Source organism: Neoarius graeffei, chromosome 15 (genome assembly GCF_027579695.1).
Source record: "Neoarius graeffei isolate fNeoGra1 chromosome 15, fNeoGra1.pri, whole genome shotgun sequence".
NCBI lineage: Eukaryota > Metazoa > Chordata > Actinopteri > Siluriformes > Ariidae > Neoarius > Neoarius graeffei.
Window position 1 is genome coordinate 49,792,269 of NC_083583.1, and position 27,887 is coordinate 49,820,155.

At 42.2% G+C, this 27,887-nt stretch overlaps 1 protein-coding gene across 2 annotated transcripts in view; it reads left to right on the top strand.

The window, feature by feature from the left end:
- Positions 1-27,887, top strand: part of LOC132899553 (inactive N-acetylated-alpha-linked acidic dipeptidase-like protein 2) — a 711,964-nt gene that overhangs the window by 500,679 nt on the left and 183,398 nt on the right. For both annotated transcript variants that reach the window (XM_060941545.1, XM_060941546.1), the window contains one exon: positions 25,688-25,831. In XM_060941545.1, coding sequence (XP_060797528.1) covers positions 25,688-25,831 — 144 coding nt within the window. The remainder of the gene's footprint in view (positions 1-25,687; positions 25,832-27,887) is intronic.

The window sequence follows — 27,887 nt, forward strand, 5'->3', positions numbered from 1 at the left end:
CGACTCAGGAAATTTAGGATGATGAAGGAGGTGAATAAGCTTTTATAAATTTTTTCCTCATGCCAGTGCTTTCTGTAAACATGCCAACAACCTGAAGGTTAAAAGAATTTGATAAATTGTTGCTTCTACTTTAGGTTGTATTATTAGCTCATAAGATGTGTTCATTTTTTTAGTCAGTGAGCTGAAACTGATAAAATAGGTACAGAGTGAACAATGTAACTGGTGTAGTTAAGTAATGATTTCCTTTTTTGATTCGCTCAAACATTGTGGTGTGAATTTACACCCAACACGAATGCTTCTAGAGTATGGTACTATTTCCACAGTGCTGTTGAATTCTTGATTCTGAATGGTCAGAACAGGATACTATCCTTTCTAGAGTAAGAGTACAGGGACTTGTATGATGGATACACTTCATAATCTAAGAAGAACCTATTAACAAATACAACCCCGATTCCAAAAAAGTTGGGACAAAGTACAAATTGTAAATAAAAACGGAATGCAATAATTGTATTCACAATAGAACACAGACAACATATCAAATGTCGAAAGTGAGACATTTTGAAATTTCATGCCAAATATTGGCTCATTTGAAATTTCATGACAGCAACACATCTCAAAAAATTTGGGACAGGGGCAATAAGAGGCTGGAAAAGTTAAAGGTACAAAAAAGGAACAGCTGGAGGACCAAATTGCAACTCATTAGGTCAATTGGCAATAGGTCATTAACATGACTGGGTATAAAAAGAGCATCTTAGAGTGGCAGCGGCTCTTAGAAGTAAAGATGGAAAGAGGATCACCAATCCCCCTAATTCTGCGCCGACAAATAGTGGAGCAATATCAGAAAGGAGTTCGACAGTGTAAAATTGCAAAGAGTTTGAACATATCACCAAAAGATCCAGAGAATCTGGAAGAATCTCTGTGCGTAAGGGTCAAGGCCGGAAAACCATACTGGGTGCCCGTTATCTTCCGGCCCTTAGACGGCACTGCATCACATACAGGCATGCTTCTGTATTGGAAATCACAAAATGGGCTCAGGGATATTTCCAGAGAACATTATCTGTGAACACGATTCACCGTGCCATCCGCCGTTGCCAGCTAAAACTCTATAGTTCAAAGAGCAACTAGAATCCTACATTAGACAAGAATGGGTTAACATTCCTATCCCTAAACTTGAGCAACTTGTCTCCTCAGTCCCCAGACATTTACAGACTGTTGTAAAGAGAAAAGGGGATCTCTCACAGTGGTAAACATGGCCTTGTCCCAAATTTTTTGAGATGTGTTGTTGTCATGAAATTTAAAATCACCTAATTTTTCTCTTTAAATGATACATTTTCTCAGTTTAAACATTTGATATGTCATCTATGTTCTATTCTGAATAAAATATGGAATTTTGAAACGTCCACATCATTGCATTCCATTTTTATTTACAATTTGTACTTTGTCCCAACTTTTTTGGAATCTGGGTTGTAGATTTTTAAAAAATATCACTTTATTTGTATTTGTTGGGTATGCAGGTGACAGACAGATGTAAAAGCAGTAGAGATAGTTTATTCAGAGTACACTGGTAAACAGATTCAAATCATGAGGTAAAGGCAGTATCACTCAACAGGCAATGGTCAGGCGAGTCACAAACAGAATGTCAGAGGCAGAGACTATAGGCAATAATCAAAATACAAACTGGGTCAATAACCAGATAAACAGCACAAACAATAAAGGCTTGGTAAAGTCAGGCATGGGAACACTGAGTGCTTACTTTACAATGATAATGTGAACTGAGAATCCTGAAATACTGTGGCTGTGATCAGGAACAGATGTAAATGATTAGAACTCTCGAGGCTGAGAGCGGTGTGATGCAATGTGGTTGTTGTAGCCCATGGCGGCCATGTTTGAAAACCACTGCAATCTCTGAGCAGGTACTGATGTGACTATGCATTTAGGTAAGACTTTGTCATTGCAGTTATACAACGAAACTTTGTTCAGTTCATACCTTATAATGTATAGTTATTTGGCTACATTCATATTACTGAGTGAGATTCAGCTTGTTAAAATAACAGTAGAATAAATTAGAAAAAAAATAGGAAAAGCAAAGAACTTTCACTGATTTTGGCACATTCACTGGTTTATACTTTTTCATGTTCTTTTCACATTATCATTTTATAGTACTTTACTACTGCTTATCTTGTCTGTCATGGATTTGAATAAAAAGTGCATTAAAATGGCGAAAGAACAAAGAATGTAAAACTGGACTATCGAATTAAAAGAATTTGTTCCTGTGGCAGCGGGGGCGTAGTCAAGCATCGGTCTGTGAATGGAGGGTGGAGTCAGGGAAGGTAAGTGGCAGAATCACTGCACCTGACGTGAATTAACCTGTGTTTGTGTCTCCCCCAGTGACCGCGCCCTATAAAAGGAGAGAGAGAGAGCAGAGAAAGGGAGCTTGTGTGTGTGTGTGTGTGTGTGTGTGTGTGTGTGTGTGTGTGTGTGTGTGTGTGTGTGTGTGGGCGAGCAAAGTAAGCCACTGAAAACCGCAAAATAAAGTTTTTTGTAAGAACTCAGTTCTGGCCTGCCATGCTTCTGTACTCCACCCACCTTCAACTATTTCTACAGTGGTGCCGAAACCTGGGACGGAGTACAGAAGAGAACAGCCTCACGGAGTCCTCCCCCTTCAAGGACCTGGTCCATGCCCTCGCCACGGCCCAACAGAGCCAGCACCAGGCGCTGGTCGCCCTCCGGAAGGAGCAGGAACAACGGTTCGAAGCCCTGGTGCTGGCGCAGCAGGAAGATCGTCAGGCACCTACTCATGTCAACAGGGTCCACGATCACCACCGCCGCGGACCCTCCCCACCTCACCCTAATGAAGATGGGTCTGCAGGACAACCCCGAAGCCTTCCTCACTCTTTTTGAGCAGGCAGCAGAGGCATGGGGTTGGCCGGTGGAACAGCGCGCGGCGCACCTCCTCCCCCTGCTAATGGGCAAGGCACAGCTGGCCGTGCTACAGCTCCCCACCGACAGCCGGCTGGTCTATGCCGACCTTCGCAGGGCCGTCCTCCAACGTGTGGGGCGCACCCTGGAGCAGCAACGGCAGCGCTTCTGTGCGCTGCGCTTGGAGGAGGTCGGCTGGCCGTTTGCGTTTGGCCAGCAACTCCGGGATGCCTGCCGGCAGTGGCTGAGGGCCGACAACCACGACACCAAGGGAATCATCGACCTGGTGGCGCTGGAACAATTCATCGCCCGACTTCCAGAAGGAACAGTGCAGTGGGTCCAGTGCCATCGCCCAGCATCGCTGGATCAGGCCATCGTGCTGGCAGAGGACCATATGGTGGCTGTTCCGATGGCAGGACAATGTGTCTCCTCTTCTCCCCTCTCTTTTTTCTCTCTCTCTCCTTCTGTTTCTCGTCCTTGCCCCATTCCCCCACTACGGAGGCAGGAGCTGGCTCCACCCCAGCCGGCCTGTGGCACCCGCTGTCCCTTACCATTTCCTACTTCCTTGTCTGTGTCTCCCCCCCCCCCTCAGGTGAGTGAGCTCCGAAACACCAGTGCAGAGGGAGAGCCTGGGCCGGTATGCTGGCGCTGCGGGGAGCCAGGGCACCTCCAGCATCAGTGTTCGGCGATGGAGGTGGGTGCAGTGGTCCGGATCCCCAACATGCCAGGGACCACCCTTGATCGAGCCAGAGCATATCGCATACCGGTGAGTATCCAAGGGGATACGTATCAGGCTTTGGTGGACTTCATCTGTAATCAGACCTCAATCCACCAAAGCCTGGTGCAAGATGAGGCATTGGGGAGAGCACAATTGGTGAAGGCGTTGTGTGTGCACGGGGATGTTCACAACTACCCTTTAGTGTTGGTCCACATTCTATTTCGAGGGGAGAAATTTAGAGTAAAGGTGGCGGTTAATCCTCGCCTTACCCACTCAATAATTTTGGGGACTGATTGGCTGGGATTTAGGGAATTAATGGCACATTTAGTGAAGAGTGGGGCCTGCCATAATTTAGCGGGGGGAGGTCCTGGTGTAGCATTGGCGGGAGCAGCTGTCACAGAGCCGTCTACATCATCACTGCGTCAGAGTGAGGAGCAGCAGGCTCCTCCTCCCTCTCTCAGGGAATCCCTTGTGGATTTCCCGTTGGAGCAGTCATGAGACGAAACTCTGCGGCATGCATTTGACCAAGTGAGAGTAATCAATGGTCAAATGCCCAGCCAAACGCCACCCCGTCCTTCCCCTATTTCTCCATTATTAAGGATAGGCTATACCGAGTGACACAGGACACTCAGACTAAGGAACCGATAACACAGCTTTTAATCCCAAAGAGCCGCCGGGAATTTATATTCCAGGGATTTGTGTCGATGTCCGTAAGTGGTATATGGTGTGCCGCGAATGCCAGTTAGTAAATCCTGCGGCCATTCCAAAAGCACCTTTGCGCCCTCTGCCATTAATCGAGACCCCATTCGAAAGAATTGGGATGGATCTCGTCGGGCCATTAGATCGGTCAACACAAGGATATCGCTTTATTTTAGTTCTGGTGGACTATGCAACACGATATCCAGAAGCAGTGCCTCTTCACAATATCTCAGCACGTAGTATTGCAGAAGCACTCATCCGCGTCATCTCCCGAGTCGGAATCCACAAAGAGATTCTGACTGATCAAGGCACTAAGTTTATGTCACGCACACTGCGCGAACTGTATGGGTTACTGGGAATTAAGCCTATCCGCACCAGAGTTTATCACCCACAAATGGATGGCTTAGTTGAACGGTTCAATCGCACCCTCAAGAACATAATTTGGAAATTTGTAAGCGAGGATGCACGCAACTGGGATAAATGGCTCGAGCCCCTGTTATTCACAGTGCGAGAGGTCCCACAAGCCTCCATGGGGTTCTCCCCGTTCGAATTATTATACGGGCGTAAGCCGCGTGGCATTCTAGATGTGCTGCGTGAAAATTGGGAGGAGGGACCTTCAACAAGTAAAAATGAAATTCAATATGTTATCGACCTGCATACCAAACTCCACACACTCACACACCTAACTCAGGAGAATTTGCGGCAGGCCCAAGAACGTCAAGTCTGTCTGTACAACAGGGGCACACGCCTTAGGGAATTCACATCGGGAGATAAAGTACTCGTCTTGTTGCTCACGTCGAGCTCCAAATTGATCACCAGGTGGCAAGGACCCTTTGAGGTCACACGGCGAGTCAGGGACGTTGACTATGACGTGAGGCGAATGGACAGGGGTGGGGCATTACAGATTTACCACCTCAATCTGTTAAAACTTTGGAACGAGGAGGTCCCCGTGGCATTGGTGTCGGTGGTTCCAGAGAAGGCGGAGCTGGGGTCGGAGGTTCAAAAAGGAAAATTGACATCGCCCACCGCTCCGGTCCCCTGTGGTGACCACCTCTCCCCAACCCAACTCACGGAGGTCGCCCAGTTGCAGACAAAATTTTCTGACATGTTCTTGCCCCTGCCCGGCCGCACCCACCTCATAGAACACCACATTGAGATGCCCCCGGGGGTGGTAGTGTGCAGCCGCCCTTACAGACTGTCCGAACACAAAAAAAAAGGTGGTTCAGTAAGAACTCGAGGCCATGCTCGAAATGGGCATCGTCGAGGAGTCCCACAGTGACTGGAGCAGCCCGGTGGTCTTGGTCCCCAAGGTCGACGGGTCGGTCGGGTTCTGTGTGGACGATAGAAAAGTCAACGCGGTGTCTAAATTCGATGTGTACCCAATGCCTCGTATTGATGAGTTGCTCGATCGACTAGGCACAGCTGGTTTTTATTCAACACTGGATTTGACAAAGGGATATTGGCAGATCCCCTTGACTCCGCTATCCCGAGAGAAAACGACCTTTTCCACACCATTTGGCTTACACCAGTTCATCACACTTCCTTTTGGGCTGTTTGGGGTGCCCGCTACGTTCCAGCAGCTTATGGATAGGGTCCTCCACCCCCACGCCACCTACACGGCCGCATACTTGGATGACATTGTTATTTATAGTAATGACTGGCCGCAGCACTTAGACCACCTAAGGGCCGTCCTTAGGTCGCTGAGGCGAGCGAGTCTCACAGCCAACCCGAAGAAGTGTGCGATTGGGCGGGTGGAAGTATGGTATCTGAGCTTCTACTTGGGCAATGGGCAGGTGCGTCCCCAAATCAATAAGACAGCAGCGATTGTGGCCTGCCCGAGGCCCAAGACCAAAAAGGGAGTGAGACAGTTTCTGGGGCTGGCTGGGTACTATCATAGGTTTATACCTAATTATTCGGACGTCACCAGCCCACTGACTGATCTCACTAAAAAGGGGGCACCAGATCCGGTCCAGTGGACGGAACAATGCCAGCGGGCTTTCTCTAAGGTAAAAGCTGCACTGTGTGGGGGGCCACTGTTACACTCCCCTGACTTTTCTCTCCCCTTTGTTTTGCAGACGGACGCATCGGAAAGAGAGGGCTGGGGGCTGTTCTGTCCCAGGAGGTGGAGGGGGAGGACCATCCAGTGCTGTACGTCAGCTGGAAGCTGTCGGTGCATGAGGGCAGGTACAGCATAATAGAAAAGGAATGCCTCGCCATCAAGTCGGCGGTCCTCGCCCTCCGCTACTACCTGCTGGGGCGTCCTTTCACCCTCTGTTTGGACCATGCACCCCTGCAGTGGCTGCACTGCATGAAGGATGCCAACGCGCGGATCACCCATTGGTATCTGGCACTCCAGCCGTTTAAGTTCAAGGTGGTCCATAGGCTGGGGGCGCAGATGGTCATGGCAGATTTCCTCTCCCGTTGGAGGGGAGTCGGCTGCAGGCCGGACGGCTCCCCAGCCTGAGTCAGGCGGTGGGGGTTTGTGGCAGCGGGGGCATGGTCAAGCATCGGCCTGTGAATGGAGGGCGGAGTCAGGGAAGATAAGTGGCAGAATCACTGCACCTGACGTGAATTAACCTGTGTTTGTGTCTCCCCCAGTGGCCGCGCCCTATAAAAGGAGAGCGAGAGCAGAGAAAGGGCGCTCTCCCCAACCTGGACACTTGTGGGTGAGCGAAGTAAGCAGCTGAAAAGCACAAAATAAAGTTTTTTGTAAGAACTCAATTCTGGCCTGCCATGCTTCTGTGCTCCACCCAACTTCAACTATTTCTACAGTTCCCTTGGTGCCTTGGTGTGGAAGCTGTGTGGTCATGTCCAGTTCTTTACCATGTGTGCTGCCAGCCCTAAGTGGACATGCAGTTATTTTAGACTCCTCACATTGGTGCTATTCCAATCACGTTTTTCATTTCTGAACACAGACCTTCGAGAGGCTTCAGGTAGCCTTAACAGACTCAATATTTCAGAATATTTTAACAATTCACATTTGTGAAATGGCAATAATATTGCATTCCACTTTGCAGCTGTGTTCAAAATGGAGATGCCACTGCTGTCATGTTCAGAATGGCTGCTTTGGAGCCAATTATATTAAAACAGATACTTCTTTGGGGATTATCGAGCACAGCATAGAAAATAATTCAAGAGACTGAAATAATTTAATTGTGCTTTGTTTAGTAATGTGTGCGCCTGGTGGTGTATTTAAAAATGAGTCTGGCAAAGGATTGAACAAAGACTAGATACAAATCTCTATTTTGTGTGGTACATACCACTGTATAAGCTACAGTGGTGCTTGAAAGTTTGTGAACCCTTTAGAATTTTCTATATTTCTGCATAAACATGACCTAAAACATCATCAGATTTTCACACAAGTCCTAAAAGTAGATAAAGAGAACCCAGTTAAACAAATGAGACAAAAATATTATACTTGGTTATTTATTTATTTATTGAGGAAAATGATCCAATATTACATATCTGTGAGTGGCAAAAGTATGTGAACCTTTTGCGTTCAGTATCTGGTGTGACCCCCCCTTGTGCAGCAATAACTGCAACTAAACATTTCCGGTAACTGTTGATCAGTCCTGCACACCGGCTTGGAGGAATTTTAGCCCATTCCTCCATACAGAACGGCTTCAACTCTGGGATGTTGGTGGGTTTCCTCACATGAACTGCTCGCACAACATTTTGATTGGATTAAGTTCAGGACTTTTACCTGACCATTCCAAAACTTTAACTTTATTCTTCTTTAACCATTCTTTGGTAGAACGACTTGTGTGCTTAGGGTTGTTGTCTTGCTGCATGACCCACCTTCTTTTGAGATTCAGTTAATGGACAGCTGTCCTGACATTTTCCTTTAGAATTCGCTGGTATAATTCAGAATTCATTGTTCCATCAATGATGGCAAGCTGTCCTGGCCCAGATGCAGCAAAACAGGCCCAAACCATGATACTACTACCACCATGTTTCACAGATGGGATAAGGTTCTTATACTGGAATGCAGTGTTTTCCTTTCTCCAAACATAACGCTTCTCATTTAAACCAAAAAGTTCTATTTTGGTCTCATCCATCCACAAAACATTTTTTCCAATAGCCTTCTGGCTTGTCCACATGATCTTTAGCAAATTGCAGATGAGCAGCAATGTTCTTTTTGGAGAGCAGTGGCTTTCTCCTTGCAACCCTGCCATGCACACCATTGTTGTTCTGTGTTCTCCTGATGGTGGACTCATGAACATTAACATTAGCCAATGTGAGAGAGGCCTTCAGTTGCTTAGAAGTTACCCTGATGTCCTTTGTGACCTCGCCGACTATTACAGGCCTTGCTCTTGGAGTGATCTTTGTTGGTCGACCACTCCTGGGGAGGGTAACAATGTTCTTGAGTTTCCTCCATTTGTACACAATCTGTCTGACTGTGGATTGGTGGAGTCCAAACTCTTTAGAGATGGTTTTGTAACCTTTTCCAGCCTGATGAGCATCAACAATGCTTTTTCTGAGGTCCTCAGAAATCTCCTTTGTTCATGCCATGATGCACTTCCACAGACATGTGTTGTGAAGATCAGACTTTGATAGATCCCTGTTATTTAAATAAAACAGGGTGCCCACTCACACCTGATTGTCATCCCATTGATTGAAAACACCTGACTCTAATTTCACCTTCAAATTAACTGCTAATCCTAGAGGTTCACATACTTTTGCCACTCACAGATATGTAATCTTGGATTATTTTCCTCAATAAATAAATGACCAAGTATAATATTTTTGTCTCATTTGTTTAACTGGGTTCTCTTTATCTACTTTTAGGACTTGTGTGAACATCTGATGATGTTTTAGGTCATATTTATGCAGAAATATAGAAAATTCTAAAGGGTTCACAAGCTTTCAAACACCACTGTAGTTCAACTGAAATGATGAATGCCTTCTGGACCAGATATATAATACATAACTTTAAAATTAAGATGAGCAAAACTGTTAAGCTTTGATCATCCCTCCACATCCTGGCTTGCTCATATTAGACTGTATGAAACTGACCTATATAAAACCTGACAGGATGATTGTGTTCGGATGAGAAATCGATTTAAGGAAAACAAAACTGTCTAACATGTAATCCTCTCAGAAGAAGTCAATTCTGATTAAAAAGAAATATAGAGCAAAATACACACCTTCATAAGAAATTTATTAAAACCTAGCTCAGTTTTACAGATTTTTAATTAGATGTCATTCACAAGTGTGTAAAGTTGATCTATAATACCTTTAGAAGGTTATATTCTGGTGTTAACATGAAGCGTACTAATGTCCACACACAGCCTCTCATCCCTGCTATTTTGTGTGGGGTCTGATGGATGCAGCACATGACTCACAGCACAGAGACTACTTGTTTTTGAATTATCATTGATTGGACATAGCAATGATGAAAAAAATCTTTGCATTAGCTGAAGAGGAACAATTCTGCTTTAATTAGCTACATGTAGAAAGCCACTGATATACTTGCATAGGACAATTTTTTTGTCCTGATTTGCTAGAATTTAAGTCTGTGAACAAAGATTTAGCTAAAAAAATGGCAAAGAGCAACCATAAATTTGTTTCCAAAAGGTTTTTTTAAACTTATTTTACCAAATGTCTACACAGTGTCCATTCCATAGCTATGTATCTTTAGATTTTGCAAACCAGTTATCAAACTGGCTTTTCTTCTTCTTCTTCTTCTTCTTTCAGCTGTTCCCATTGTGGGTCACTGCAGCGGATAATGTCCCTCCATCTCCTCCTGTCCTCTGCATCTTTTTCTGTCATGCCAATCGTCCTCATGTCCTCCTTCACCATATCCATAAATCTCATCTTTGGTCTTCTTCTTTTCCTTTTCCTTCTACCTGGCAAATCCATCTCCAGCATTCTTTTCTCAATCTACCCTGGATGTGTCCAAACAATCTAAATCTCAGTTAGCAAACTGGATGCAGGAGATAAATATGATATTCTCCTGAGACCCAACCATTTTTTTTAACCTCTCTGAGTTACCCGACTGTTTTATACTAAAGAAGGCATCCTGAGCTTTCCAGTGATATCTCATTTGTCAGGGTGGGATTTTCACAATTCCTTGTTCCTATCTGTAAAGGAATGACTTCTATTCCAACAAACACATTATGCAACATTTAATATTGTTTAGTTATTGTTATTTCTTGCAATTATATTGTTATAGATTATTATATTTTCTCTTTTATGAACACGTCAGGAATTGTGTCATAAGACCTGAGACCTGTCAGTCACAGCACCAAAAATCTAAGTCCAGAGTGGCATTGAAGCATGGCTGCTCCAGACTACATCTCCCAAGTGCCACAGCGCCCCTCCTCTCCAGAATATTAGGAACGCACCTGTTTCCCATCTTCCCAGTAATCACTCCTTTATATAAGTTCAGCAAACACTCACTCTAGTTGCGAAGTATCGTTCTGTGTCCCTGTGCCTGATCATACCAAGCCTTTGATTATCGTTCCTGACTTCCTGTGACTCTGACCTTACTTTCCATTTATATTCCAACTTTGATCTCTCACCTGATCTCTGATAATCTGTTTGTACATCGACCAACCCTAACTACTCCTTCAGTCTACTGATTTGGCTTCCAGTTTGCAATGCACCTACTCTCCCCTGCACCTGTAAGTCCCTGCACCCTGACAAGAGCACTATAATTATTTGTGAGTTAAAATATAATTCATTTATAAATGGCCTTTATACTGTAGTTATAGTGATCACCATTATAGAGTTTATGTTTACAAAATAAATTAATAATGTAGTTAATTCCAGAAAACTGTAAGCCAAGGAAGACATCCATCCATTATCCATAACTGCTTATCCTATGTAGGGTCGCAGGCAAGCTGGAGCCTATCCCAGCTGACTACGGGCAAGAGGTGGGGTACACCCTGGACAAGTCACCAGGTCACTGCAGGGCTGACACATGGAGACAAACAACCATTCACACTCACATTCACACCTATGGTCAATTTAGAGCCTTCAGTTAACCTAACTTGCATGTCTTTGGACCGTGGGGGAAACCAGAGCACCCGGAGGAAACCCACGCAGACATGGGGAGAACATGCAAACTCCACACAGAAAGGCCCCCCCCATCGGCAACTGGGCTCGAACCCACAACCTTCTTGCTGTGAGGCAACAGTGCTATAACCACTATACCACCGTGCCGCCCCCCAATTAAGACAGCAAGTGCAAATTTCTAAATAATTTCATTTAGAAACCAAATTAAATTAAAGCAGTTTCCTGGTAAACGTCTACAATTCAGGCGCCAAAAGTTTTGACAGAAGCAGCAGTGTCTGAGACAGTGGAGAAAGATGAGCATCTCTTCACCTATCTTCAGTTTAAATGCGTACAGTAATTTTAAAGCAATTACTCAAGCATTTTTTCATCAACCAACTGGCTTACCCTTAATTGAGTGATTTTACTTTTACTCAAGTGGATTATTACTATAGTAGCAACACCATTACTTCAGTCAATATGTTTTGTATTCTTTCTCCCACACTGGTTAGGAGGTTTGCCAGGTTAGTATTCATATGAAAGAGATGCACTCAAGTGTAATCTACTTTATGTGCCATCCTTGCGCTGTAATACATTTGTCCTCAATCAATATCTGCTTACAGATTCACAGTCCATTCACTGACAAATTGACATCCTCCCTGTAAGAGGGCTCTTTACTGATAAACCAGCATCTCACACTTCTGAGAACACTCTACACTTGTTTACTATTTTCACATCTTTACTATAAACTCTTTTAGTGATTTGGCACTGTCTATCTAAGAAGAAGAAGCCTTTATTTGTCAGAAGCACAGTGAAATTCATCCTCTTTTTAGATTTAACCCATCTGAAGCAGTGGACACATGCGCGCGCACACCCAGAGCAGTGGGCAGCCATACTACAGCACCTGGGGAGCAGTTAAGGGTTAGGTACCTTGCTCAAGGGCACTTCAGCCCAAGGTCGCCCCATGTTAACCTATCTGCATGTCTTTGGACTGTGGGGGAAACCAGAGCACCCGGAGGAAACCCATGCAGACACGGGGAGAACATGTAAACTCCACACAGAAAGGCCCCCCGTCGGCAACTGGGCTCAAACCCAGAACCTTCTTGCTGTGAGGCAACAGTGCTAACCACTACACCACCATGCCACCCTGCACAGTGTAATATATACAACTAGCTATATTGCAATTTAGTAGCTCTTAATATCTGCCATGATCAAGAGTCTGACACTCTCTTTGAAATAATGCATGAAAAAAACCATACTGCCATAAATTGGCCTGTAGAGAGAAATATCAAGGCTAGCAATCCCATAATAAATTTCATTTTGCAGCAGTATATTGTATGTTTATGTCTAATATTCAGTTTTTGTAACACAGACAGTATGGATAATGTCATGGTGATGGATTGGCCAGCACTTTCATGATATCAGGTTATACTGCTGTCCTGTGGGTTCATCACAATCATTCTGAATAAACAGTTGTATTCAGCAAAGATATGAGGTGCGTTGTCAGGCCCGAGCATGTCATCACCTGATGGGCTCATGTTTGTCATGTTATGCATAAAGGAACATTGTGTCTGTTTTCAAAAAAACATCTGCCATGATCATACATTTTGGTTGCCTTTGTCTCTTTTTCAGTGCATGTGTTATTTGAATTCCTTTCTAAAGGTCAACTTCTATGAGAATGAATTATTTCCACAATGCTTTTGAAATATCTTCAATGTCTTTTTAGTCACCGACATGCAGTGAATGAGGTAACAGCTGGATTCAATGCTATTTTTTCACCTTAATTTGCGGCACAGTGGTGTAAGTAGTTAACACAGTTGCCTCACAGCAAGAAGGTTCTGGGTTTGAGCCCAGCGGCCGGTGGGGGCCTTTCTGTTTGGAGTTTGCATGTTCTCCCCGTGTCTGTGTGGGTTTCCTCCGGGTGCTCCGGTTTCCCCCACAGTTCAAAGACATGTGGTTAGGTTAATATGGGACGGCCTTGGGCTGAGGTGCCCTTGAGCAAGGCACCTAACTCCCAACTGCTCCCCGGGCGCTGTTAGCATGGCTGCCCACTGCTCTGGGTATGTGTGTGTGCTCATTGCTCACGTGTGTGTGCATGTGTGTGTTCACTGCTTCAGATGGGTTAAATGCAGAGAGGAATTTCACAAGTGTGTGATGAATAAAATTCTTCTTCTTCTTAATTTGAGGAATTGCTTTTGGATAACCACGTACTGTATAGTTTATTTGTTGAACTCAGTTATTTGCCACAGTGCTTACACAGTCAATCTTATCAAATGACCTGTAAGGAACAGTTGATTCATAATTTCTGCTTCTTTGATGTTGGTCTTTGGACTTAATATAAAAGGGGCATCACGATGGTGTAGTAATTAGAACTGCCACCTCACAGCAAGAAGGTTCTGGGTTTGAGCCCAGTGGCTGACGGGGGCCTTTCTGTGTGGAGTTTGCATGTTCTCCCCGTGTCTGCGTGGGTTTCCTCTGGGTGCTCCGGTTTCCCCCACAGTCTAAAGACATGCAGGTTAGGTTAATTGGTGGCTCTAAATTGCCCGTAGGTGTGAATGTGAGTGTGAATGGTTGTTTGTCTCTATGTGTCAGCCCTGCGATGATCTGGTGACTTGTCCAGGGTGTACCCCGCCTCTTGCCCATAGTCAGCTGGGATAGGCTCCAGATTGCCCATGAACCTGCACAGGATAAGTGGTTATGGATAATGGATGGATGGCTAGACAAGGAAAATGACAGTGGAGTACCGTTGTAATACGGTTTGCTATTACATGAACACCGTTGTCACATGGTCAGCTCATGGCTCCCAAAATCTTAGGCCTAGTCATTTCTGCTCGCATGGTTTGCATAGGTGGTATGTCGCACGATTGAGTTTTGTCATTCGTAACATCACTGAGAACCAGCAGCAACCGGAACAGATTGGTGAAGAAGTCAATAAGGATGAGGCGACATTTGCGGATCCACCACCTGCCACTTCCGAGGTCATCAAGTCACCTGAAAAATTAAGATGGTTTGACTGCAACGATACTATTGTGGCAAATGTCACACATGTACAAAACATGTTTCATTTCATCCGGCTACAGGCCCACATGAGATTTCAACAAACGAAAGTTCCAGACTTTTTCAGTAAAACCAAGGACGAGAATGTGCTGTGTTATGCACAATGCCTGAACTGTGCTTGTTGCATGATCATCATGGTTCTAATTTTTGAACACTTCTCATTTCCTTGTTATTACTTAACCATAATTCGCCAAAAGCTCAGTGAATATTGGTGAATAATAACCAAGATGAAGTCGAGGTTATTATTCACCGATATTCACTGAGCCTGAGGCAGATAATTGTTTTAGTATAAATACGCAGGTGATTATTTAAAAAAAGAAAAATCATATTTAAAAAATAATTTATTTCAGTCTTCAAAAGTAGCATGCAAATATAACACATGTAGACTTGCAACGTGCATGCAGGCTTGTCACTTATCTATGCCGACTCACATAAAATACTTTGTTTTGAAATAGATAAAATAAATCACAATTCCACCTTACCTTTGAATAGTTTTAGACCAAACTTCATAGCATATTTAGTGCTTTTAGGAACAGCATTTTCTTTGATAAGTTGTGATTATTCCTCACTTACAGTGATGAAGTGCTTGGCTGCCATTTTGACGAATCACTGGAGCTGATTATAGAGAAATAATCCAAATCTCTCAACCAATCAGCGTGTGCGATTTCCTATAATCACGTCCATATTTGTACTAAATGCAGTTAATTATTACATGATTGTCCATATTCTCCTCACTGCTATTTTAATTTTATTATGACTTGTAATTAACTCAGTGGCACTACTACATTGTATAGATGTCACATCTGCATGCATTTGTGCCTGGCATACTTTGAACTTTCATTAGCATGCCTCGAAGACTAATTACATGCACCTGTCCCGGATTAGAGCACAATCAACACGCACTTATAAGCACACTGAACTGCAGACGTTGCGAAGTATTGCATTTAGTGTGACCCTTACCAAGCCTTATGTTTATATTGTTATTCTGGTTCTTGAATCTCATTTTATATTTTGGATTCTGCTTTTGCGCACAGCATGGTAAAAACTATCATAGTTCTTGCAATTTCTTTTCGAGCCATGCCAGATTTTCCATACCATTATAACACGGGTTGACTCATAATACAGTCAGATTCTTTGAATCCCAACTACCATGTTATCATGGCGCTCCACTATAATTGCAAAAATCCAGTGTGGGTGATCACCCTCATTTATAATACACTTCCTTTGCTCTCCAGCATTCTCACCACTGCTGTTGTCATGGTTCATTTTTAATTTAATAGCTTTAACTGCTTCCAGAGATAAAGTGATTCACAGTTTCACGCACCCAGGACAGGAACTGAACCATAAGGTTGAACATGTGTTAGATATCATTTAGAATTGATAAATCACCAATTAAAATTGGTTGGGCAATAACATGTTAAGATAAACTGATGGCCCAAGGACAAAATATGTCTGATCAGGCTCTGATTAACGATTGTCTGACATGGTGAACTGATAAAGCAAATTTCCTGAACTGTTTTGTCGAAAATATTCCTGTATTTTTGTTTCTCCTTTAGTTAAACTGTACTGTGTTTTGCTTGCTTGTTTGTTTGTGGACGTGAATGACAGTACTGTTCTGTCTTTCATATTTATTTCATATAAACTGAACACCAGTAAAAGCATATTTTCATTGATGGTCCATTATGAATTATTAAGGATGTGTATGCACAGATGTTCATCATTCATTCATTCGTTCAACCTAAGTAGCCACTTTATCTAACTGTTACCTAACAACTTGAGCCCATCCTGGGAACACTGGGTGTGAAGCAGGAATACACTCTAAATGGGACACCAATCCATTGCAGGAGACCATGCATACACATTCCCACACTTGGTCTAGGGGTAATTTAGAGTAGCCAATCCACAGCCCTAATTCTTTTTGCCAGAAAATCTTAAAACCCAGAGGAAACACCAAAATGGCAAGTACCCATGCAGACAGTTTAGGATCAAATTATTATTCGCTATGATTACTGTTAGCCCTGCGATGACCTGGCGACTTGTCCAGGGTGTACCCCACCTCTCACCCATAGTCAGCTGGGAATAGGCTCCAGCTTGCCTGCGGCCCTGTAGAACAAGATAAGCAGCTACAGATAATGGATGGATGGATGGATGATTACTGTTCAAGTTATTGGTAGTATCCTGATAATCATTTATTATAAGTAAATTTTTTTGTTATTGTGTTTTACTGTATGTTTAGTATATTCCTGTTTATTCTGAGGTTCTGGACTGCTCTATAACTAAAAATGCTCTTATTTGTCCACACTTAAACCAGCCAGCTCTTACATGGAGTGTTACAGTAAATGTATTTATAAATAAGGCTTTAGTCAAAATATTTAATCTTTAAACTGCAGTCACGTTTTCTCAGTTTAAAAGATTTATTCAAACTGCTCCCACAGCCTCTGAGGCAGCACTCCATACTATAATTCATAGCATCAAGCTCTAGTTTTATCTAATCTTTTTTAATGGAAAGACATGAAAATCAATTCTGACAAACATTAAAGCCAGAAAGCACTGCAGTAACCTCGTGCAAGTCCTAGTGAATGCTGTTAGAGAGGATTCTATGGCAGACATGATGTTTTGCTTATACCGCAGCACTACTGAATTCTTGAATCAGAAGATGTTAATGAATTTTCAAGAACAGCAGCTGTGATAGTCGTTCAGGCTGTGACATAACTGATAGGTATATATTAATGTCCTCATTCTAATATCTTATCATATCTCTAGTAATTTTAAATGCAACTATAAGCTGTTAAAAGTATGACGTGTGTAACAGAAGCTCATGTCATGACACCTCCCTCCAGTTCTACCCTGCCTGTCAATTCCTGTTACATCATCACTTCCTCTTCTGATATCACTTCCTGGCTATGGACCATCAGTCACATTGTGAGGTCTTGCTCATTCATATTGGCATGTTACAATCCCCAAACAGAAAAAGTCGGGACGGTTTGGAAAATGCAAATAAAAAAGAAAGCAGTGATTTCTAAATTTACTTTGACTTGTATTTCATTGCAGACTGTATGAACCCAAGATATTTCATGTTTTGTCTGGTCAACTTCATTTAATTTGTTAATGTACATCCATTCCTGCATTTCAGGCCTAAAACACATTCCAAAAAAGTTGGGACGGGGCAATTTAGGGCTAGTAATGAGGTAAAACAATTAAATAATTATGTGATTTGAAGCAAGTGATGTCAACAGGTGATTGCAATCATGATTTGGTACAAAATCAGTATCCGTTAAAGGCCTAGTCTTTGAGGAGCAAAAATGGGCTGAGGATCTCCAGTTTGTCAAGAAACGCATGAGAAAATTATTGAAATGTTTAAAAACAATGTCCCTCAAAGAAAGATACTGGAGATGTTTCAGTGAGTAAAGGGCAAGTGCACAAGCCTAAGCTAAACATCCATGATCTCCAATCCCTCAGACAGCACTGCATCAAGAACCATCATTCATCTACAGCTGATATAACCACATGAGCTCAGGATTACTTTGGCAAACCTTTGTCAAGCACAGTTAATCCAGTTACAGCTACAAATGCCAGTAACTCTGTAAAACTTTAATGCACAAAAAAGAAGCTTATGGACCCTTTTCACGTGATGTCACGACAAACGCGGCCGCCATTTTGGACGTGTACTACCAGTAGTTTACCACAGCCAGCATTGAGGAACGGCAGCAAAGAAAGTGTTTATTTTCAGCAAGACTTCCATCATGCCACTATATTGTTGTGCACCTGGATGTAGTAACCATCAACAAACAAGGCAAGGGTTATCATTTTATCGGATCCCGGTAGATGCTGACCGACGGAGAAGATGGATAGCGGCATACCAGCGCTTGTGCAGTGACCACTTTGTTGGAGGTAAGACGAATAAAATTAGCCAGAAAAGGGATTACATTGCTGTTAACATTCTGTGGCGGCGAGTGTGTAACCAAATAGGCTAAAATAACCCATTGTAACCTCTTTGTTCTTCTGTAGTAGCTATTAGCTAACGACATTAGCTAGCATTGTGTTCCTTTGCTGTTGGTAGACTGTAGGACAGATCAGAGGCAGTGTACTACAAACAACGCTTAATTTGAGGGGGAGCAAGCCGGAGCGCGCTCCGGAACCTCGGGCGTTGGCTCCGGCAGCTATTTACACTGGATCCGGTGATCCGACACCTCTTTTGACTATGTAACAAAAAAAATAATAATAATTAAATTAAAAAATGCAAGTTTATTTAGTGTTAATGTCTGAGTTTGATATCTGTCTTGTTGGTGATCTCTCTCATGAAACGACATCCACAAAATATCTGCAGATGAACTTAATTTGCAGTGTTATTACAAAACATGCCCAGAAGCGCAGCGCAGCGCCGCGCCCCCCTCCCCCCCCTCTTTTTTTCCGCACTGGAGCCGCTCATCCTCTGCGCTCCGGGACCTCCCACTTTACAAATTAAGCACTGCCTACAAATAAGTGTTCAAAACAAGAGGAACATGTATTTGTCTCTTAAATCCAGGCCGTTCCCTGTAATCTGTAACAACGGTTGGAGAAAGTAATGGCAAATAGTGAGTGCTCAAACCATAGAAGGTAAACTGTACACAGCGCCAGGGCAGCGTGATGGTATGTCTACTTTTAGATTGTGTTAGCTTGTCAATGAACACACTCGTCACTCGACGAGTTTCACGTCTTTACGACGGATACTTAAATGTGTGTTAGGTATTATTGTTGCAGTCTAAGCAGTCATTGTAGCAGCTAGATGAGCGAGAACCGAAAGGGTCTGTGCCATAAACCGTTATTTCTGTACGGCGTTGCTAATGTGTCGTTACTGTTGTTATTTCTCCCTCTGCTCGCCCTGTAAATGCCCTACGTCACTGGATAGCGAAGGTGTTTTCTGCATCTCGCTCCTTTTTCTTGCATGTTCTCCGTTTGTCGCCTTCCTCGCATTCAAACCAATTCGAGCCAAAGTCCGCTACATGTCCAAAATGGTGGTCGCGTTTACAAAGGTCACGTGACTGAAAAGGGTCTATATTAACTGTGTCCAGAAGCACTGTCAACTTCTCTGAGCTCAGAGGCATCTGACATGGACAAATCACACAGTGGAAAAGTGTATAGTGGTCAGATGGATCACTATCATCTTTTCCAGGGACGTCTATGCATCTTTCAACAAGACAATGCAAAATCACATTCTGCTCACATTACAAAGGCATATCTGTGGAAGAAGAGAGTGCCCATCCCCTCTCTCCCCAATAGAGAATGTGTGGTGAAGTTTGAAAGAAAAGATATGACAACGACCCGTACTGTTGCACACCTTAAGACTTGTTTGCCAGAAGCATGGGACAAAATAACACCTGAAATGCTTCATCACTTGGTATCTTCAGTCTCTAAACATTTAAGTGTTGTGAGAAGGAATGTCAACATTACAAAGTAGTAAATGCTTTACTGTCCCAACTTTTTTTTTTTTAACAATGTTTCTCAAAGAAAGATAGGAAAAGATTTGGATATTTCACTCTCTACAGTGCATATCATCATTAAATGATTCAAGGAGTCTGGAGGAATTTTGGTGCATAAAGGGCAAGGGTAAAAGCCTAAGCTGAACACCTGTGATCTTCCATCCCTCAGACGGCACTGGATCAAGAACTGTCATTCATCTATTGCTGATATAATCACATGGGCTCAGGATTACTTTGGCAAACCTTTGGCAAACACTGCAATATGGAGTTACAGAAGTACCATTGACTTCTCTGGGCTCAGAGGCATTTGGCGTGGACCATCACACAGTGGAAATGTGTATCGTAGTCAGACAAATCAGTATTCCAGGTCTTATTTGTAAGAAATTGACGCCATGAGCTCTGGATCAAAGATGAAAAGGGCCATCCAGACTGTTACCAGCAACAAGTCCAAGAGCCAGGGTCTGTCATGGTATGGGGTTGTGTCAGAGTCCTTGGTAAAGGTAACTTACACTTCTGTGATGGCAGCATTAATGCAGAAAAGTGCATTGAGATTTTGAAGCAACATACGCTGCCTTCAAGATAAGGGGATTTGGGGATATTTGAACAAGACAATGCAAAACCATATTCTGCGTGCATTACAAAGCCGTGGCTGTGGAAGAAGAGGCCGCACAGGCGCAGATAGAGGGGGGAACGGGGGGGATTCGTCCCACCCAGATTTAAATTCACCTCGTTCGGTCCCCCCCACTTATAGGGAGGAAAAAACGTCTATGCTGTCTTTCTTTGCATAAGGCAAACCTCACGGAAAAATCAAAAGACTAATTACCATTCGGTTTATTGAGGTGCACAGCAGTACATACATAGTTGCAACTGCACAGACTGCACAGGTTGCGAGCTCGAGCTTGGTTGCTATGGTTACCCACAACAAGTTTGACAGGCATATCAGGGACAGCGCCTCCTAGTTCAGGACCCCAACACGGCATGATGAAGGGTGCCAAAAGGCAGAAAACGATTGCATCGTTTTTTCAAAAAAAAAAAAAAATGACTGTAACTGTGCCTTACTTTATCATATCACCTTGCAATTTTTTGATAGTCTGTTCAAAGTAATGTCGTAGTGAAAGTAAAATTGTATGGAGTGATGCCTTTCTGGTAGCCTCCTTCTTTCGGTGGTAGCCTGTAGATACAGTGCTCAGAAGGCAGTTTTAATGTTTAATCTGGCGTTCCCTGCCATAATTTCAGCGAGCATATTGTTTCATAAGGAAACTTTGCGAAGAGTTGTTGACTGACTGCCGCTCACGCAACACACAGGCATAGTTAAAAAGTCAGGATGCACTGGTTTACACTTTACACACACACATGTAGCCCAGCCTCTCGCTATGTTTAACAGTTGGAACTTAGCGGTTTTAAAACTAGTTTTGCAATTTCTGTGCGTGATGATAATGTGTAAACTTTGGATTTCCATAGGCTATGTTAAAATGTTATCATTGTCCTGGTCTGCAGGTAGTTCCTGGTGATGGCAGTGAGGGAGGTGAAATAACATGTATACACACTACCGTGGGCGGCACGGTGGTGTAGTGGTTAGCGCTGTCGCCTCACAGCAAGAAGGTCCTGGGTTCGAGCCCCGGGGCCGGCGAGGGCCTTTCTGTGTGGAGTTTGCATGTTCTCCCCGTGTCCGCGTGGGTTTCCTCCGGGTGCTCCGGTTTCCCCCACAGTCCAAAGACATGCAGGTTAGGTTAACTGGTGACTCTAAATTGACCGTAGGTGTGAATGTGAGTGTGAATGGTTGTCTGTGGCTATGTGTCAGCCCTGTGATGACCTGGCGACTTGTCCAGGGTGTACCCCGCCTTTCGCCCGTAGTCAGCTGGGATAGGCTCCAGCTTGCCTGCGACCCTGTAGAAGGATAAAGCGGCTAGAGATAATGAGATGAGATGAGACACACTACCGTTCAAAAGTTTGGGGTCACCCAGACAATTTTGTGTTTTCCATGAAAAGTCACACTTTTATTTACCACCATAAGTTGTAAAATGAATAGAAAATATAGTCAAGACATTTTTCTGGCCATTTTGAGCATTTAATCGACCCCACAAATGTGATGCTCCAGAAACTCAATCTGCTCAAAGGAAGGTCAGTTTTATAGCTTCTCTAAAGAGCTCAACTGTTTTCAGCTGTGCTAACATGATTGTACAAGGGTTTTCTAATCATCCATTAGCCTTCTGAGGCAATGAGCAAACACATTGTACCATTAGAACACTGGAGTGGTAGTTGCTGGAAATGGGCCTCTATACACCTATGGAGATATTGCACCAAAAAGCAGACATTTGCAGCTAGAATAGTCATTTACCACATTAGCAATGTATAGAGTGTATTTCTGATTAGTTTAAAGTGATCTTCATTGAAAAGAACAGTGCTTTTCTTTCAAAAATAAGGACATTTCAAAGTGACCCCAAACTTTTGAACGGTAGTGTGTGTGTGTGTATATATATATATATATATATATATATATATATATATATATATATACACACACAAAATGGAATCATTTGCTGACAGCTCAGTCCCCCCCAGTTCAAAAATCCTATCTGCGCCCCTGGAAGAGGGTGTCTGTCCCCTCTGTCCCCAACAGAGAATACATGATGACTTCTGGAACAAAATATATGACAAAGATGACCCCCTATTGTTGCACACCTTAAGAGCTGTTTGCAGGAAGAATGAGACAAAATAACACCTAAAACATTTCATCCATCAGTCTCTTTGGTCCTTAAACATACTTTAAGTGTTGTTAGAAGGAGGAATGGCAACATTATAAAGTGGTAATTGCTTTATCATTCCAACTTTTTTGAAATGTGTTGCAAGAATAAAAATGGAAATAAGTGTTTATTTTGAAACAACAATAACATTAATTCAGTAAAGCATCAAATAATGTGCTGTTGTATTGTTTTGATTGTAATACAGGTCAAAGATTATTTACAAATCATTGTTTTCAATTTCAATTTCCACATACTGTCCCAACTTTTTTCTGATTTAGGGTTGGAGATTGGAGTTGTTTTCAGACATTGATTACAGCAACCCAATCTGTCAACCCTGACTCTTAATCAAACCATGAGCTGCATTCAGCAAATTCAAGGTGAATGGGTTTACTCTGAACTTTTCAATTTGAACATTTTTGTGTAAAACTTTCAAATTATTTGATTTGATAACCTAATGCTTTAGTTGTATGTGATGTATGCGCTTCAACTTTTCAAATGAGTTATTAGCAAACATGGAAGGAGCCTAGTAAAGTAAATATAGCTACAAATTGCCATTATATACAGCTAATCAATATCCGTTGCACATGCAAGGTGATTGTCACAAAGTACTTGGCAATTAAAATATTTGCAATGGAGCGCCTTATGTATCGTATTATTTAATAATTAATCTAAAAGTGTGGGTTTGCCTCCTTCCACATGCACAAGCTGACCTACCAAATATCCATCCATCCATCCATAACCACTTATCCTGTGCAAGGTCGTGGGCAAGCTGGAGCCTATCCCAGCTGACTATGGGTCGAGAGGCAGGGTACACCTTGGACAAGTTGCCAGATCATCACAGAGCTGACACATAGAGACAAAAACCATTCACACTCACATTCACACCTACAGTCAATTTAGAGCCACCAATTAACCTAACCTGCATGTCTTTGGACTGTGGGGGAAACCGGAGCACCTGTAGGAAACCCACACAAACACAGGGAGAACATGCAAACTCAACACAGAAGGGCCCCCATTGGCCAGTGGGCTCGTACCCAGAACCTTCTTGCTGTGAGGCGACAGTGCTTACCACCACACCACCCCCCTGCCAATTATACTATAATATAATATCCACATTCACTGGATATGAGCAATCACGCACTCTGATTGGCTACTCTACTACTAGGCTATCAGCTCATATACCGTGAGTAGCAGAGATGGACAGTAACAAAGTACATTTACTTGAGTACTGTACTTAAGTACACTTTTTGAGTATCTGTACTTTACTTAAGTATTATTTTTTTTGGAAGCTTATGACTTTAACTTCACTACATTTGAAAGGCAAATATTGTACTTTTCACTCCACTACATTCCTGTCAAGGTCCCTGTTACTCGTTACTATGAAGCAGCTTTGAAAGTGGATGTTTTTTCTTTTCTAAAAGGTAATTGTTTTTTTTCGCAGGTGACACTGAGACAGCCTATCAGTAATCACTAGGGTCACATCACGTCCATAGACTGGATAAAATCAAGTTCAGTGATTTCTCAGCAGCGTTATTTAACACGACCAGTTGATGGAAGGAGGTGGCTCTTCTGGGGAATGAATGCACTCATGGCCCATCAACCCATGTTTCAGTTTTCTGAAAGGATTAAAGATTCGTTTCATTTTAAATGTTTGATTTGTTTGCCTAAAATGAACCACATCACAGCATACAAAAAATCGCTGTCCGGCCTGCAGAAGCATATTGAGGTATATAAACGTTTTATTCCAAGAGAAAGCTTGCAACGAAGTTGTCTGTGCTTTTAGAGCTAGCGATAATGTTGCAATAGCTCTGAAGTCTGGCAAGTCAAATGACTTTCTATGGATTTGCCTGCCAAGTTGCCATAGCCTTGTCCACGGCTAATGATAACACATAGCTAGTTAACTTGGATGCTGTTAGTTAGCATGTAAAAACAGAGTTACACTAACATGAATAATGTCAACTTTTCTGAAGTCCTTTCAGAAATATGTTTTAGCGTAATCTTGCCAAATAAACAGAATGTCGAAATCTTTCTTTTCTAGTAGTATTAGCTACCCAATATGAGTTCGAGTTTGAAAAGAGTTTATGTCAGGTGGAGTTTCACTGACTAGCTAGCTTAACGTTTCTCCACCATGATGGCACAGCATGCATTCATTTTGTGAATTCACATTTCTGCCTTTGGTAACGGCGTTAGGTTTTGTAAGCGTTGAGGCAATAATATAACTTTGCATTGACAGAAAATGTACTTTTAATACTTAAGTATTTTCAAAAGCAAGTACTTCAGTACTTAAGTAAAAATTTGACTGTATAATTTTCACTTGTATCGGAGTAATATTTGACCAGTGGGATCTGTACTTTAACTTAAGTAATGAAGTTGGGTACTCTGTCCACCTCTGGTGAGTAGAGAAAAACAAAGTGGTGGAGCATGTTGCTGAACCAACCCAGGATGAAATAAAAACTCTACTCAAAAACAAAAGCCCCCCAAAATAAAAAGCAACAAAATATGGAATAAAAGTATTTGATGCTAAGAGCATGCTTTTTTTAATTTTTCAAGAATTATTATGATAGAATTTTTCACAAATTGCTACTGTCATTTTGCCAGGTTTTTTTACATTCTAAGTAGAAATCATTTTGTCGGCTGTTTTGTATAAAGTTTTTATTTATCGAATTTGCTAAAAATAAAAATGTTCTGTTTCTCAAAATCCAGTGAATGTGGATAGAATAAAACAGTTATTCCACTCAATCTTGTCATACGTGGCTTATAGCTGACTCGGTGCTATACGCCTTGTTGGCTATCAGTTCATGTACGACTCAATTTCGTGGAATAGCTGTTAATTAAATTATGTGAGGTTCAGTTTGCTTTGCACAGAAACAGTCAGTAGAAATATCTTTCAAAGGGCTTTTTTTTTTTTACTTTTATACTTTAAGTAAAGAATGCATGTACTTTTGCAACATCTGGTTATATCTTAGTTATATCTTACATATCTGGTTATATCTTAGTTTAATCTGTCAATTAGGTATATGTACAAATATTTATCACTCACAATTGTCTACACATATACTGGTTATTTTCTTAATTCTGGATATTATTTCTTCCAGAAACATATAAAAAGTTGCCTTCATGCTGGACACTGCCCTGGCCTGAACATCAGCTCTCTGCAGTCACCTGTGGTCATGGACTTCTTTACCAATCAGCTTGCTGTTCCACTGGTGGAGTTTGTATCATCAGCCAATCCAACTGAGGTATACACATACACACAGAGACACACAGAGAGAAAAAGGGAGAGAGAGAGCACAGAGGATTACCACAATTCAGTTAGATGCCCAGCTAATATGATTTAAATGAGATTTTGCCATCTATTTTGAAATAGTCAGATAACCACTAAGGTAAGTTATGGTCACTGCTCTCATTTCCAATCCACTGGAAGCCAAAAGAGTTCATCCTGCAATGATGTCTGGATTCATAATGATCCATAAGTGTGCAATTGAATGGGGCAAATATATTATACAAACTAAATATGGCTTAATTGGCAGCAGTGATGCTAATACCCCATTATGGCTCTGGGTCTGGTTGATTTGCTGTTAGAAAACTGATCATTCATTCATATTCATTCATTCATCTTCAGTAGGCACTTTTGACTGGTCAAGGTCATGGTGGATCCAGAGCCTATCCCAGGAAGACTGGGCTTGAGTTTGGAAACCATGCTCAATGGGACTACTCGTTCATTGCTAATAATTTTCTGGGGTTTTTTCTTAAATGTACAGTATTCTATATATTCTACATGTTTTAGTTTATGACACTTCCATTATCTTGTAAGCTCATCCCCCTTTGTAACATAGGGGAGAGTGGGGTAAGATGAGCCACTTTTTACATTTTTCATCATAACTACATGTTAAAGCCATTTTTGCTTCCAGTCTACACACCATACCAAATTTCAAAGTGTACTGTTACTATCTGAGCAAAACATAATTGATAAGCTCTTATGGTTAGAGTGATATTACCTCTTGAAAAAAAATGTCAAGTGGCTCAACTTACCCCATGCACGGGGTAAGATGAGCCACTGTGTGGGGTAAATTGAGCCAACACAAAACATGTTAGGTTAACAAAGTAAACAACTTTTATTATTAGAAATGCAATCAATGAATCAAGTCAAGTCAATCAAGTGGGGGATAGGGCCGTTGCATAGAGAAGGGGAGATGAAGAGAGAGGTGATAGAACGAGATGGGATAGGGAGGGATAGATAGATGGATAGAGAGAGATATATGCGTAGATAGATAGAAAGAGGGATGGTTAGAGAGGGAATGAGAGATATACTATATTATAGAAATTACTAAAACAGTAGAACAGTGCCAAAAGAGTCTTATTTCTTTCAGTAGGTTAAAACATTGCTAAAACATGCAGCAATCGTTCCATCAATCATTCAATCATTTCATCATTATTCAATGTTCCAAGCGTTCAAATGGCAAGGGAACACCATTTGCCTCTCCCTCCGTGCTGTCCCCCCAACAGTAAAGGGGCGGGGCAATTTTTTCACAATATCCTGTCTTGACAGGACAGCCTCATCTTTCTCTTTGAAGACAAAGGTTGGCTTTCTTGCAGAGCCATGGCATGACCGGCTTCTTTTGAGAAATCTTGCCTCTATTTCGAAGACATCCAATTTGATTATCTGGCCAATGAAGAAATGCACTTTCTTCTTCCCCGTGTATTTTGCCACAACATAATCCCCCACATCTAACAACTGGTCTTCCTCATCTGATGTCATATATATATATATATATATATATATATATATATATATATATATATATGTATATATATATATATATATATATATATGTTGTTGTCATATATGACCAGTAAATGTGAAAACTTAAGTGTCATCCATATTGGGTAAGCTCAGCCACCAATGGGGTAAGTTGAGCCAGTGGCTCAACTTGCCCCACATCTAATGGCTCATCTTACCCCATGGCCACCATTTTGTAGAAAAATGCTAATAAAGGGGATTAGGCTAATCAAAATTATTTTTATTAGCATTCATATCATAGCTTAGAAAGCCACTAACTTAACCCTAATGTGTCTAAATATTATTCTACTTTTGTCTTCTCTAAATCATCTTCACTGTGGACAAACATGGAATTGACTTAGAAAGCACAAAAACACATTTTTATAAATATGTCCCTCACCTAGTTTGACATGTGGTGCTCCTCTCCACAAGTGTAAGTAAATGGTCCCGCCCCCCTTTGAATGTGGTCACATGGTCACATTTGTTTACTGTTTCTTAGAAACAGGGGGTGGCTC